Source organism: Natrix helvetica (genome assembly GCF_964273705.1).
Source record: "Natrix helvetica genome assembly, chromosome: Z".
Lineage (NCBI taxonomy): Eukaryota > Metazoa > Chordata > Lepidosauria > Squamata > Natricidae > Natrix > Natrix helvetica.
In genome coordinates this window covers 67,207,998-67,223,735 of record NC_138554.1, presented here as the reverse complement: position 1 = coordinate 67,223,735, position 15,738 = coordinate 67,207,998, and the positions used below count along the sequence as shown (strand labels likewise).

Here is a 15,738-nt window from a genome sequence, read left to right as displayed (position 1 = left end):
GGTGGGCTTCCCCACTCCTTGGGGGGCACAGGACACCCCGCAGAGGGGTCCTGCCGGAGGGGCGGCATCGCGGGGGTCTCCTGCAGCGGCGGCGGCCGGCGGGAGGTCTCTCGTGCGCCCAAGGCACCGGGGAGCAAGATCGGAGGGCGCTTCGCGTTTCTGCGCCTCGCGCCTCGCTAAAGCCGACCGGAGAATGCAACAATAGAAGGACGCAGCTGCGGTGCGGTGAGGTTGCTTCTCTCTTCACTCCCTATTCTGCACGAAGGATTATTCAGCTTTCTTTAAAACAACTTTCGGAGCAAGTTGGAGGCGCGGCTGGAGGGAGGGGGGTTTCCCCCCCCCTTGGACAAGCGGTGAGGAACAATTTTGCTCTCAGCCCCCGGGGGAGGAGGAGGGGGGAGAGCCAACGAATGAAGCCTCACCCAGGTTGAGATGATTTTCTTTTCAATTTAATTTTATATATTACTGTGATTTGAGGACTTCTGGAACTTTTTTAAAAACTTTGTTATGCCTCTGTGCCCAAAACTGGCAGGGCAAGATGGCACACTTCCGTTGTCTTTATGAACTGTGAAACCTGACTCCACCTTTAAAATTCAGGCTTCCGGTCTTTGTCTCCGTGACTCCCAGAGGAAACTCTTGTGGATTGGTATTTTTTGAACTTTCTAGGGGAAACTTTTCATCTATTGCCAGACTTATTAGAGAGATTCTCTTCTGCCTGGTTCTCCTGCTCCCGGAATTCACCTGGCTACCCTTCTTTTCTAACTGTTTATCTTATATATGGACTGAACTTTTAACGTTATAAAGGATGGCATCCAAAAGACCACCTCCTGGAAAACCTGGCTTTGCCACGTCTGCTCCAACATCTGCAACATCCAGTCCAGCCACACAGTCAAAGATAACAGAACTGATGCAACCCAAGACTACAGAGATGGACTTTCAACAAATGCTTCAACAAATTTTACAGGGCCAGGAGGAAATCAAGAAACAGCTAAGGGAAATGAAAGATGAAATTAAAGAAAATCAAGCCCAAATTTATAAGAACTCACAAAGACTGAACCTTGTGGAAGGGGGGGTGGAGGAGGTGAAGGGGGTGGTAGAAGCTGTGCAGAAAGGGAACAAAGATCTTGACATCCAACAGATGAAATTAGAATTTGAGAGAATGTCCTATTATCTTAGATTTCAAAATGTTATAGAAGAAGATGGGGAAAACATAAGGGACATCATGACAAACATCCTGGCTGACTACACACACAAAGAAAAACAACAGATGGGGTGGGATATAGACCTGGTTTATAGAGTGAACTCAGCTTATGTTAGAACACACAATGTACCCAGGGAGGTTCACATTACATTTCTTAGAAAAAGCACAAGAGATGAAATTCTGGGTGTACAAAGGGGGCAAGCATTGACATATCATGATATGGAGATAACCATTCTGAAGCAGATCCCTAAGAAGATTAGAGAAAAAAGGAAGAATTATTCGCAATTAGCGAATAAATTATACCAGAAAGGGGTGTGGTTTAGATGGTTGATGCCTGAAGGTATGCTGATATTCTGGGAGGAGACAAGAATCAGAATCAATGCACCCATAGAGGCGCAGGCCTTTATGGAAAAAAAGAAAACACTCCTAGAGAAAACACCAGACATTACAACGGACACGCAGGACACGGGAGGGGCCAGAGCTCTGCCAGTGGAGGGAGATGGGGCAATAGCAAGAAGACTCAGATCACAAAAATAAACAAGAAAATCATATTATTATAAATTGACCGAAAGTGATAATGGAATTATACTTGGATTTTATACTGTAATGTTTAATCTGATTGAATTTAGTAATAGAACTAATATGCTGATTGTAATCAATTATATACCAATGCATTATATATAAATGTATACTATGGGTATGGAGGGAGGGGCGCCTTTCACATTTTGCAACTGCCAAAATTTGTAGACCTGTCCATTTACCCTTTTCCCTATAAATGTTGAAAACCCAATAAAATTTTATTATAAAAAAAAAAAAAAGACTTGTGGACTTCAACTCCCAGAATTCCCCAGCGAGCTGGCTGGGGAATTCTGGGAGTTGAAGTCCACAAGTCTTAGAGTTGCCAAGTTTGGACACCCCTGCTATAGATACTTCAAAACCTCATCCCAGAGGGGAGCAACAGAAACAGACCATGTGTGGGGTCTCTAACACTGCTTTGAGCTCTAAACCTTATAAACAGTATCCTGAAAGACAGGAAGCAATCTTCCTATAATCTTCTCAGCTCTTCTTACCACTGTCTTTATGGACCTTCCATCTGAGGCACTGCTATCATGAAACCAAACACTGAGGCAGCTTGTTAAAATGCATTCAATTGTGCCTTTGTAAAAAGTGGCCAAGACAAAAGGAGAAATATGCTTTCCTCATCCGAAGCAGGAAATGGAAATGCTGGTTTGCACACTTCACTAAAGATAACATACAAAGAGTCCAAGTCAGATTGTTAGTTATTTGCACCCTAACATACTTAATACTATTGACCACCTCCACAGATGCAGCCTTGATATAAAGTGAAGTATGATTATGCCAGCACTTTTTAAAATCAATAATGATCTCCTTTGCATTGTTAGCATTCAAAACCAGGTTATTTTTATTACACCAGTTCACCAAAGCCCTCACCTCTTCCCTATGAGAATCTTCACTGTCGTGCTAGATAAGTCCACCACTACCGTGTCATCCGCATACTTCACAATATGATTTGGAGCAGACATGGCACAGCAGCATGGGTTATCGAAGTAAAAAGTAATGGGCTCAAGACACAGACCTGTAGGGAACCCATACTCAAGGAGATGAAATTGGAAACTTTTCTTCGACCTCGCACAAACTGGAGTCTGTCAATAAGGAAATCAAATATTCAGTTACATAAAGAAGTATTAAAACCTAATAGGTCCATTTGGTTCACCAAATGCTGAGGAATGATTGTGTGGAATGCAATTAAATTGCATCATACTGACAAACTATAGTGTGAGAAGAAGTGACAAAAAACAACAGCAATGAACATTTCCTACCAAGAATAATGATATATTGAAAACTGTAGAGTCATAAAAGACTCCGAATTAAGAGCAGTCACACAATTTTTAAAATTAGGGGATTGAGTTTAGCAATCTTCCTTGGACAAAATATCAATGAAATCCAGTAAAGTTTGGTATTATCTGGTTTGGATTCACATGTACAGATCTATACACATGTACAGATGTGTGAGGATTCACACATCTGTACATGGTCGTTCAGGCATCTTCCCATTTCAGCTTTTTGAAGACTTGATAAACCCAATTTTACCAGAATTGTCTGTCAAGTAACTGAATTTTTAAAAGCTTGTGCTTGTATCATTCCTATTGCTATCGTTGGCCTTTTTTTTTGTTGCCTTTAATTTTTCCAAGCATCAAAGTGATATCCTGTCTCTCTTGTTGACAGGAGTGGGTTATTGTTAGTTGTTCAGGCAAGCAGCTTGATTTTACAACTGCTACTGAAATATTTGTTCTTCTAATTCAACACTTTTTCCCCAATACCATAATTTAAAAGGACCAGTGCTATTTTGTTCATCTTTTCTGATACTCCAGCTTTCACAGACATTTACTACACCTGAGAAAATCATTATCTTGTAATATTGTTGCCAGTATGAAGCTTCCATACTTAGTTGCTTCATATTCTGTTTGATATACTATGTGCACAATTATTAGGCAAGTGAGTATTTTGATCACATCATCATTTTATGCATATTTTCCATCTCCAGGCTGTATAAACTTGAATACTTAATGGATATAAGCATATGAGGTAGTATATTTGTGTAATAATGGAGGGTGTGGCCTAAGCAGATCAGCACCCTGTATCACGGTGTGCAAAATTATTAGGCAGCTTCTTTTCCTCAGGCAAAATGGGCCAAAAAAGAGATTGAATTGTCTCTAAAACATCAAAAATTATAAAAAGTATTTCAGAGGGATGCAGCACTCTTGAAATTACTAAGATATTGGGGTGTGATCACAGAAACATCAAACGTTTTGTTGCAAATAGTCAACAGGATCGCAAGAAATGTGTTGGGGAAAATGCACATTAACTGCCAAAGATTTGAGAAGAATCAAAAGTGAAGCTACCTCTCCATTATCCTCCAGTGCTGTCATATTCCAGAACTTGAATCTACCTGAAGTGCCCAGAAACACAAGGCATTCAGTGCTCAGAGACATGGCCAAGATAAAGAATACTGAAATCCAATCACCACTGAACAAAACATGTAAGTTATAATGACAAGATTGGGCCCAGAAATATCTGAAGACAGATTTTATAAAGGTTTTTATGGACTGATGAGATGAAAATCTCTCCTGACAGACCAGATGGATGAGCCCATGATCAGTAATAGACACAGAGCTCCCCTTCAACTCAGATGCCAGCAAGGTGGGATAGTGGTTTGGGCTGGTATTATTAAAGATGAGCTAGTTGATCCATTTCAGGTTGAATATGGACTCAAAATCAACTCCCAAGCTTATTGCTGCTTTTAGAAGACACTTACTTCAACAGACTCAAACTCAACCCCTCCAAGACTGAGTGGCTGTGGGTACCGGCACCTCGGTTCAGCCAGCTGACGCCATCACTGGCCATAGGGGGCGAACAACTGTCCCCTGTGGAGCGGGCGCGCAATTTGGGCGTCCTCCTTGATGCCCGGCTGTCAATGGAGGACCATGTGGCAGCCGTGGCAAGGGGGGCGTTCCACCAGGTTCGCCTGGTGCGCCAATTGCGCCCCCTACTGGACCGGAGTGCCCTGCGCACGGTCACTCATGCGCTGGTGACGTCTCGCCTGGACTACTGCAATGTCCTCTACATGGGGCTTCCCTTGGGACGCATCCGGAGACTGCAGCTAGTTCAGAACGCAGCCGCGCGGGTTATCATGGGGAGTACACGTTACTCCCACGTAACACCTCTCCTGCACGAGCTGCACTGGCTACCTGTGGCCTTTCGGGTGCGTTTCAAGGTACTGATCACCATCTTTAAAGCGCTCCATGGCATAGGACCTAGTTATCTGCAGGATCGCATCCTTCCACACACGTCCCTGCGACCTATCCGCTCACACAGAGAGGGACTCCTCCTGGTGCCGTCCGCTAGGCAATGCCAGCGGGCAACACCTAGGAGTAGGTCCTTCTCTGTGATGGGCCCAACCCTCTGGAATGACCTCCCCCCTGACATTCGAATTACCACCGACCTCCGTTCCTTCCGTCAGAAATTAAAGACTCACCTATTTCAATCAGCTGGCCTGGCACTCTCTTAGTTTACCTCCCGGGATATATCTTAATTGGGTTTGGGTTTTAATTGGGGTGTTTTTAGGGTTTTTTATAGTCTATTTATTTCTTGCACAGCCTTATCTCCTCCATCCAAATGTATTTAATTGTTTTATATTACTATTGTATTTTTATCTGCATTTGACTGTACACCGCCCCGAGTCCCTTTCTGGGAGAGGGGGCGGTTTAGAAATCCAAGAAATAAATAATAAATAAATAAATAAGTGGTACAGGAAAAAGTTTCTGTATTTCAAGAAGACCATGATTTTTATGCAGGACAATGCTCCATCATATATATCAAAGTACTCCACTGTGTGACTAACTATAAAGGCCATAGAGATGAAAGACTAATGACATGGCCTGCTTCCTCACCTGACCTAAACCCTAGAAATTGTGGGCTCTTCTTAAATGGGAGATTTACAGTGAAGGAAAACAGTACACCTTTCTGAACAGTGTCTGGGAATCTGTGGTTGCTGCTGCACAAAAAGTTGATGGCTACAGGTCAAGAAACTGACAGACTCCAAGGCTTATAACTGTTATGGAAAAGAAGGATGGCTATATTGATCAATATTTTTTTTAAATGTCAGAAATGTTTATTTACACAGTTTGAGTTGTTTGTTTATTATTCTTTTTTTAAAAAAAGTTTTCTTGGTTTTTTTCAATTTTTTAAAGGAAAAAGGGTAAAGAAAATTTTGACAGCTACATCATGCGGGGGAGGGTAATCCCCCAAATCTCATAACTTTTACAAAAAAAGGTAGAAAAAGCATCAACATTTGAGTAGATATTAGCAGTTTTGGTTTTACATTAAATCATCAGTGTATTCAATCATTTTTTGTATCACTTCCAAAAATTACATTGTAACAACAATTGCAATAAAGTTTCAATTCATTTTTGTGACCTGAGTCTTCTCAGTGTTGAATCCTCCCCCCTGTCTTCTGGCAGAGCCTCAGCCCCTCCCTCCTTCATTTCTTGTGTACCATCCCCTGTTTCGTCTAGAAGGCATTATATTTTTTAATGAAAGCCTCAGCTTCCACCACTGTGTTAATTCTAATTCTACTGCCCTCCCAGAAAATCAACATACCTTCTGGCAATAACCACCTGAACCAGACCCCTTTATTATATAATTTTTTTGCTAAAGAGGAATATTTCTTTCTCTTATCTCTTACTTTCTTTGGAATCTGTTTAAGGATGGTTATTTCTTTGTCTTTATATTTTAGTGGTCCCACCCTCTGAGCACCTAGGACTTCAGCTCTTGTGGTCTTTCTAAGAAATTTAACATGGACTTCCCTTGGAACATTGTGTGTTCTAGCATATGCTGAGTTAATCCTATAAATCAGGTCAATATCCCACCCGAGTTGTTGTTTATCTCTGTTGATGTATTCTGCTAATATTGTGGTTATCATCTCCTTAAGGTCTTCATTCTCAGTTTCTGGCAGATTTTGAAACCTAAGGAAAAAAGACATCCTTTCGAATTCCATTTTTATCATGTGGTTTTCAAATTCTACATTCCCCCTTTGGATTGTCCTAACCTCCTCCCTCATCCCAACTGCACCCTCCTCCAGTACATCTATTCTCTGTTTATTTTGTGTGGCTTGTTGTTGCATTTCTCTGAGCTGCTCATTTAAGTCTGTCAGTTGTTTTTTTCAGTTCGTCCTGTCCCTTTAAGAGAGATTGAAGCATCTGGTGGACGGATAAGTCCTTTGAACTCTCTTCAGGGGCTTTAGGTTGTAGAAATGACCCCAATTGTGACTATTGAGTAATTGGACTAGACGTAGAAGATGTCAGGGCCAAAGAAGCCTTACCAGGCGGTAATTTTTTAGGACCCATCATAAAGCTCAGAGATAGTTATAAGTCTATACAAAGAAATGGTGTCTGTGGAAAAGCACAACTGGGAGAGATCACGAGGCAGGCAAACCCAGAAGGGAATATTAGTCTTCCAGTGCAGCTCTTAGCCAAATAGTTAAGTCCAATATTCCAGATCCAAGGGAAGTATATAATAAGAGAGGGTCCTAGAGATCTCTGGGGTGGAAAATAGTTCAAAGCCAGAAAATCTTCCAAAAGAGGAATCTCGTTCGTGAAGTCAAAGAAGAAGGAGGAAGTTGGCATCTTGGCTCAGCCTTCACAGGAGGTCAGGAAACAACAAGTCCAAGATTCTCATAACTGGTTTAAAGAAAGATCAACTCAGCCATCCTCTCTCTTGCAATTGTAATGAAAAATCATCCTCCCATTTTTTAAAGAGAAGTGAAAGTCAGATTTTAGCTCGCTCTCTCTCCTCAGAGAGGGAGAGATGTTACAAATGCCGCTTTTCTGAGGGGGGTGGAATCCCCCCCTCCAATCTTAAACTCTTCTGAAGATTGAAACAGAGTTTTAACAAGACTGCAGTTCATAAATTGAGTAGATTAACAAAAGACTTGGGGAGACTTCCCACCTCACTGCACTTCAGCTGTAGCCTTCAAATTGATTATTTCCTTCCAGGCTCCGCTCGGTGAAGACACGCGGCGACATGCAGCGCCACCACGCACCCCCATGCTTCCTGGCTCCTGGGGCGAAGCTGGAGATCTCCCTGTGGCTGCCGCCGATCCAGGGGGTCCCAGCAAGCCACCCTGCGGCAGGGCGCCCCTCCAAGGCACCCTGTGCTCTAAAAAGGCGAGCACCGGACACACACGTCCGTTGCCTTCGGGGACCGGAAGTCGTCTGCCCTGTTTATTATTCTTGATTACCAAGACAGATGAGACATAGTCATGTATCCATGTATTTAAAGACCACCTACAATTTCTTTTGATCTATACAGTAAAAAACAATACAATAAATAACATTAAAATAATGTATTTTTGGAACACCCTTGGCTTTTCCATTATTTATCAGTTATTGGCCATGTGTTCACATGTAGTACTACTGTTCAAAATTTAGTTTGAACATTTGGCAGCTTTCATTCTCCTATTGTTGTAAATTAAGCCTGAACCAAAACGTCTCTCAATTTTTCTGAAAATGAAAAAAAGATTTCATATTAGACACCAATAGAAAACAGCTAAATTAGTTGAATTAAAACAGAAGATTTTAACCCACTTACTTAATAAAGCTTTATGTACCTGTCAAGAAATTATGTGTAAATTTGCTACCATAACATACAGACACTGGTTATGTATATGGTTCCATTCAGTTACTTGAAATTCTTCTAGGAATGGGCCAAATGTAAGTTGTCATTTACAGTGAGAAGCATTTGATAGTATGATACAGACCATGAAATTGCAGTCACTGTTTCATCAGCCTCTGAAGTGGGCAGTTCTGGCTTAGCTATATATTCTTTTCAGCCTTCAAAAATTGTTGGCAAAGAGAAATCCGAAAGCTCAAATTGGAGAACATTGCATTTCATCAAGAATTTCTATATTCAACCAGAAACATGTAAATGTCATATTAAGGAAATAAAAACTGGATGCAAGATTGCAAAGATAATTTTTTTAGGTAAGCAAAAGCATTATGAAGAAATATAGACGTTTCATATAACTCCATTGGGATAACAGCACCCTCTTCCCTATTCTCTGATGTGTGAGACTTTGCTGTTATCATTATTAGATACAGATGTTTTGACTGGATTTTGATTTGACATTTTTGTCAAATGTGTTCTTCCCAAGGCTCAATAATAGATGTTGTTGCTTAATAATATTAAAGGCAGAGCAACAGTATATACTTAAGCTATTTCAAGTAATGTTGCCTTTGCAATATCAATGATGTTCAAGTAATGCTCCAGATGTTTTGAAATTGCACCCAATATCTTTTTGGATCCTGATCTTATCTTCTGGGTATTGGCTATTCCTGCCAGCTTAATGTCCTCTAGATTTTGATGAGTTCCCCTTCTGTTCCATCATCTAAGTCATTTATGAAGATATTGAAGAATGCTGGGCCTAAGACGGAACCTTGTGGTACCCTACTGCTTAATTCCGTCCAAGTAAATATAGAACCATTAAGGACTACTCATTGAGTATGGTTTGTTAGCCAGTTACAAATACATTTGGAGGTGATGCTGTCCATCTCACATTTTTTCTAGCTTTCAAAGAAGAAATTTGTGGTCTACTTTGTCAAATGCCTTGCTGATGTCTTAATATACTATGTCCACAGCATTTTGCTGGTCTACTAATTTAGTTACTTTGTCAATGTATTCATGGCAAAACTTCATGGCAGGAGGGCGGGGCCGAAGTCATGATGACACAATGTGCAGTCTCAATGCTCTGAGATCGCAATCGACACTTTTGCCACGGGGGCGTGTGTATCCCAAACGGATCTAAACTGTCCCGAAGAGACAGTGAACAGGAAGAATATGTCTTGCTGAACTTTGGGATATCGCAAAATCCCCGAAAGAAGCAAGAGAAATTTCTTCAAGCAGGTGACAAAAAATCCAGCCAAGGCTAATGAAGTCGGGGCGGCCCCAAAACGGAAGGAACGGAAAGTGAAAGTGTTTCCAGCTGGTGAGGAATCCTTATTGTTTTAAAAGAGAGACTGCCTATAAAAACTTAAAAATTGATTTAAATTGAAGAATAAAAGAATCAAGCGGCGTTGCTAGGAGTAGTCCATACAAAGCTGATTAAGAAGAAGCTCAGAAAATTGATACCACAAATATCAGAGGACATAAGATTGTTTTGTTATTGGAAAGATACAGGTTGATAGATGGAAGAGTATAATTTAAAACTACTAGCTAAACCTAATGAAATTTAGTGATAATAGGTATAGTTAAAAAAAATTGATAATGATAATACTGTATACAATGTGTAGTGTTATGATAAGCAATAATTGGATATGAATATTGAATGATACCCGAGATTATATATAAAGGTCAATAATAATAACAATAAAAAGAGAACTAAATTAGACACAGTTAAGTTTTGATTATTAGGGGGGAAATGTTGTGATATAGAATATAGCCAAATAAAGAAAGGATGATGATGATGATGATGATGATGATGATGATGATGATGATGATGACGATGATAATGATAATAATGATAATAATGATAATGATAATAATTGTATGTATGTATGTATGTATGTATGTATGTATGTATGTATGTATGTATGTATATAATATAAGGAAATTGGATGTAAATTGTAAACAGCGATTTGGAAAGGAGGATTAGAAAACTTTGTTATTAAATATTATGGATGTTTAGCTAGAATAGGATATAAGGATTTAATGTGGAAAGGATTTTATAAATAAGTAAATGAAATGCCAGTATGTGGTTATGTATTAAATTTTGCTATATTTTATGATGAAGGACGTTTAAACAATTATAGTCAAATAAAAGTGAAGGCATGATGATGGTAATATGTATAAACATTTGAGTTAAGATACTAGAGTTAATATGAATTATACTTAATGACGGTAGAAAAGATGCACAAAAACCATTTGTAACCAACTGATACACTTTCTACAGGATGTAAAGAAGGAGGATTTTTATGTTTGTTTTGAAAATTAAAAATAAATAAAAAAGTTTTTGGCAAAAAAACCTTCATGGCAGATGTCTTATTATGGAAACCACAGTTTAATAGTGGTCTATGGTTCCTCAATCTACGAATATATATTTGGCTGCAAATGTACAAGGGAAGGCTCAGGGAAGAGAACCACCAGCTGAGATCATCCAAGATATCAGAGCCGCACTTCCACTAGACCCTTGGTTCCAAATGAATGCCCAGGCTTTGACTAAGAGGGATGGCTTAGCCTGGAAAGGTTAAAAAAATATACATACCAGCAGTCCAACGGATGGTAGTTTTGAGGCGTTGTCATGATGCACGAGTGGCAGAACATTTTGGGTTCCTAAAAACTCTGCATTTGACAAACCAACAATTTTGGTGGCCCATAATGAAGTGAGATATTGAGGAATATGTATGCAGCTATGACATTTGTGCCTCTATGAAAAGCCGTCCAGGAAAGCCTCCCACTCTTTTACAAAGGGTGGCAAACCCCACATTGCCATGGACTTCATTGTGGAGCTACTGGAAAGCCAGGGAAATACAATTATCTGGATGGCAATTTATCTATTCTCGAAATAGGTTCATTTCATTGCCTGTCCGGGGCTCTTGTCAGCTAAAAAATTGGCCAAATTATTTGTAGCAAATATCTACCAATTACATGGTGTACCCAGACGGATAATATCTAATCGAGGGGTACAATTTACTGCCCAGTTTTGGCGCAGTTGTTTGAAAATGATGGGGTTTTCTCAAGGTCTAAGTTCTGCATTCTATCCGATCACCAATGGGGCAGCAGAAAGGCCATATTCCACAGTGGAACAGTACCTCCATTGTAACACTTGTTGGAAGTCTTTGTTCATTCTGTCTGTTTTCTTGGCTTCATGTTTGCAGATTTGAGCTATCTGCTGATATTCTGCCTTACTTATGTGTCCCTTTTTCCATTTTTTTACTTATCCTTTTTGCCTTTCAGTTTATCGGAGAGATCTTTGTACAACCATGCTGGTTTCTTTTTGGATTTCTTGTTTTTCTTTTTCAGTTGTATTGTGTTGGACTGGGCTTTTATAATCATATTTTTCAGTGTTTCCCATATTTCTTCAGTTCTTTTCCCCTTTAGGATTTTTATTCATTTAATGTTCCTTAGACTCTCTCTGAGCTTGTTAAAATCCGTTTCTTAAAGTTTAAGATACTGTTTGGATCATATTCTATTTCTTGTGTTTGCTTTATATTGAATTCCAATATGAAGTAATCACTCTTGCCTTAGGTTCCAGCAACTTCAAATCCCTCTATCACTTCTTCTCTATTAGTAACAATTAGGTCCAGTATAGTGTATCCTCTAGTTCCCTCCTTTGCCTTTTGGATGACAAAATTGTCAGCTGAGTTGGTTAGGAATCTCTTCAATCTCACAATTGCTGAAGAGTTTGTCTCCCAGTTGATATCAGGATAGTTAAACTTCCCCATTACTACAATGGTGTGTTTCCTACATATATTTTTAATAGATTAATAAATATTTCATCTATTTCCTCTGTTTGGTTGGGTGTCCTGTAGTGTATGCCTATGGCAATGTCATTTTTTCCTTTTATATTGACTAATATGGATTCTAGAAGGTTTTCATCCTTGGTTTTACGTATTTCTATAGAGATATATTTTATTATTGCATTATATTTTTATATAATGCAATTCTACCTCCTCTTTTGATAGGATTGTTTCTTTTGAATACTTTGTATTCTTCCATCAGTACATTCCAGTCATGAGTTTCATCCCACCAAGCTTCAATAATGGCAACTGAATCATATCTGCCTTCATGAACTAATACTTTACATTTACCCTGTTTGTTCCCTAAACCTTGAGTCTTAGTCTATGGGCATTTGAATCCTTTATTGGTCTTAGATATGTATCTTATATTTTGTCCTGTATAACTGTGATTTCAATCAATCAATCAATCAACTTTTATTTATAACCCGCACCCTTTCCTAAGCAGGACTCGGGGCGGTGTACAGTCATTATTAAAAACCAAATACATATCAAAATGGCATACATATACATAAGCATAGACATAGACGGAGGAGGTAGAAAATATACTGTACCATAATTAGTTAAAATACAAATAAGATTAAAATTCCCTTAAAAATTCCACGATAAGATGTTTGCCAGGAGGTGAAAGATGGAGCTATAAATCGGCTAAGCCAGCTAATTGGAACAGGTGGGTCTTAAGCTTCTGTCGGAAGGAGTGGAGGTCGTTAATAGTTCTAATATTTCCATCCTTTCCATCATTCTCTACTTCATTATGTTTTTCTTTTTTATTTCTTCTTTCTCTTTACCCCTTTCCTCCTTATGTGATTGCCTATCTAGTGGTTTTTGCTTGGAATTAGGTTCTATAGGTCAGGAAGATTGCCCCCTCCCTCCTTTACATTTTAGTTTAAAGCCCTTTTGATAAAATGAGCCAGTTGTTTTGCAAATATATTGTTTCCAGTTCTTGTGAGGTACAGTCTATCCCTTGCCAGTAGCCCTTCATCTGGATAATGAAGACCATAGTCTAAGAAACTGAACTTCTGTTGACAACACCATTTTTAAAAGATATGTATATCTTTTAGGAAATATCTCCATTTTATGTTTATATGACATTTAATATTTTCAAAGACAGTAATATTGATGTGAGCTATTGTTACATTTTTGGCAAGGAAGAAATGTGGAAAATAGCATAGAATTCAGTTTTTGAAACCTAATTTTCTGAATATACCATAGCACTACTGTCAGTAAAGAAGATAAAATTATGCCAATACATAGTCCACAGTAGCTTTGAATTATTTCTTTGCAGTAATAGAGATGAGACTGATATTTGCTTTATACAATGAATGTGGATTACTCTAAATAATTTGTCCAAATAGCTTGAGTTCAAAGGATAGAGCTTTCTGAACTTTAAATGAAATGTATTTTAATTAAAATAGGAGGAGGAAAGATTATATGTTCACTGACTTGAGTTATCTGTAAAGTAATAAAGGCAGGATAAAAACCTAATAGATAAATAAATAAAATAAATACATTAAATAAATAAACAATCTGAAAAATAGATGGCTCTCTTTTCTTGTTCTTGGTATTGTCCATCCTTGTAAGTTAAGTTGGGTGGGCATACTCAGGTCTTTTGCTTCAAATGTTGCAGGATCCTGGAGGCCTCTAGTAATCTCAGCAATTTGCAAAAACCTCCCACTGAGATTCTGGAGGCACTAGCCTTTTAGCTTTCCATGGACTGTTTTCCCTCAAGCATTGAATAGAATAGATTTGTGTAACAGAGTTAGTAGCATGGGTGATTCAGTTAATAGCATCGTTGGGAAAGATATGGTTTTTTTATGTTGCTCTTATTGCGTCTGAGAGGCACCTAACATCATTATATCAAATATGTACAATATCAGTTTGTTAAATAAATAATTAACTTCCCTCAGCACTGACAATATCACTGAAATTACAGCAGCACACAAAAGCAATCTAATCTCCTCCATCTTGCACATATGTGATTGTGTCTGTGTGTATGTACAGACTTAGTCATGTGATGTGTATGTAGGCTCTAAATAGGCAAAATATTAAAATAATATTATTGTTTTGTTGTCCCTCCCTAGGCATTTCCTGGAAATGTAAATTCTGACTCTGTGGTACGACATGATTTACAGCATGCAGTTATTGCCCGCTACATTCGGATACTTCCTCTGGAATGGAGTGGAGAGGGTCAAATTGGTTTGAGGATTGAGATCTATGGCTGCCCTTATTGTAAGTTATTTAAAGTTTTCTTCTATTTGTCTGCTGCTTTCTTGAATTCCTTCTGAAATAATGATATTTTAGTCTAAAATCTTTGTACTCAGGCATACTTTATACCATGCTTGGATACAAAGTATGATATAAAGTATGCCTGAGTACAAAGATTTTAGGTTCAGTATATAAAAAAGCTATAACTAATTACTATTCTTTCTAATCTGAAATGTATTATTAAACCTTTGCTGTAATATCATAACAGCTTCCGCAAAACACCAGAACTTTTCATTGCTTTTGTGGGAAATAATATTGATAGATGGTCTACAGTTATTGGACTGATAATAAGCTGAGGCAGCTTTTCCTTTTTGCTTAGTTGCAAAATTTCATTTATTCATTCTTCCCCCATTTTGATTATCCTCAGCTTGATATATCAATCTTATATTGACTCACTGATTGGGTAGTCTTAACCCCAAATAAATAAAAAAATGTGAAATCATAAATTCTGGAATAGGTTTTTCTGTTTATTTTAAATATTATATCCAAGTTTTAATGTTAGGCATGCCTTATTACATGTATCTGTTGCTACTTAGAAATCATTTCTGTTTGGTCAGTATGTCTAGCTTTTCTTTTTAATATGTTATTTTAAAATGATTTGCAAGCTGCCTGGGAAAACATTTCACTGTAGAATATATACTTTAAAAATAAAATAAAAATTAAAGAAACTTCATATTGCAACCAATAAAGGGCCTATTTCCAATGTACTTTAAATTATTGATTTAAAATTATTTTACTGTTTCCCATTACAGTGCTCTCTGGGTAATATATGTACATGAAAATTCCGGCTCTGATTTTCAAGGCAGAATTCCTTTTCTATTTATTTTCCTGGGGATCTCATTATAATTTCCACCATTATGTCAGTCCTATTGCTTGATACTACTGATATTATAAAAGTGGAATATTATAATCTTCTGAGAAAACCATGTAGGAACAAAATATTGTATGAAAAGGCATTAAAAGCCCTAAGGGAAGTGAATGAAAAGGATAATGAAATTCATGGTTTGTACTCATATCTGTCATACCAAAGCTCTATAGGTTTCATTGATATTTCACATTATTTTTAGAAATGCATCAGTTTATGGTGCCAGTCACACTACCATTAGAACCCCAAACATGTTTAAGAGAGGGGTAAAACATTACCATCATCCACCTCATACCTTTCACATAGTTTTGTCTACA

The 15,738-nt window shown here is 38.3% G+C and overlaps 1 protein-coding gene across 1 annotated transcript in view; it reads left to right on the top strand.

Annotated features, from left to right (window-relative positions):
- CNTNAP2 (contactin associated protein 2) overlaps nucleotides 1-15,738 on the top strand; it is a 1,236,760-nt gene that overhangs the window by 584,787 nt on the left and 636,235 nt on the right. Inside the window, exon 4 of the mRNA XM_081971635.1 lies at nucleotides 14,373-14,520. Coding sequence (XP_081827761.1) covers nucleotides 14,373-14,520 — 148 coding nt within the window. The remainder of the gene's footprint in view (nucleotides 1-14,372; nucleotides 14,521-15,738) is intronic.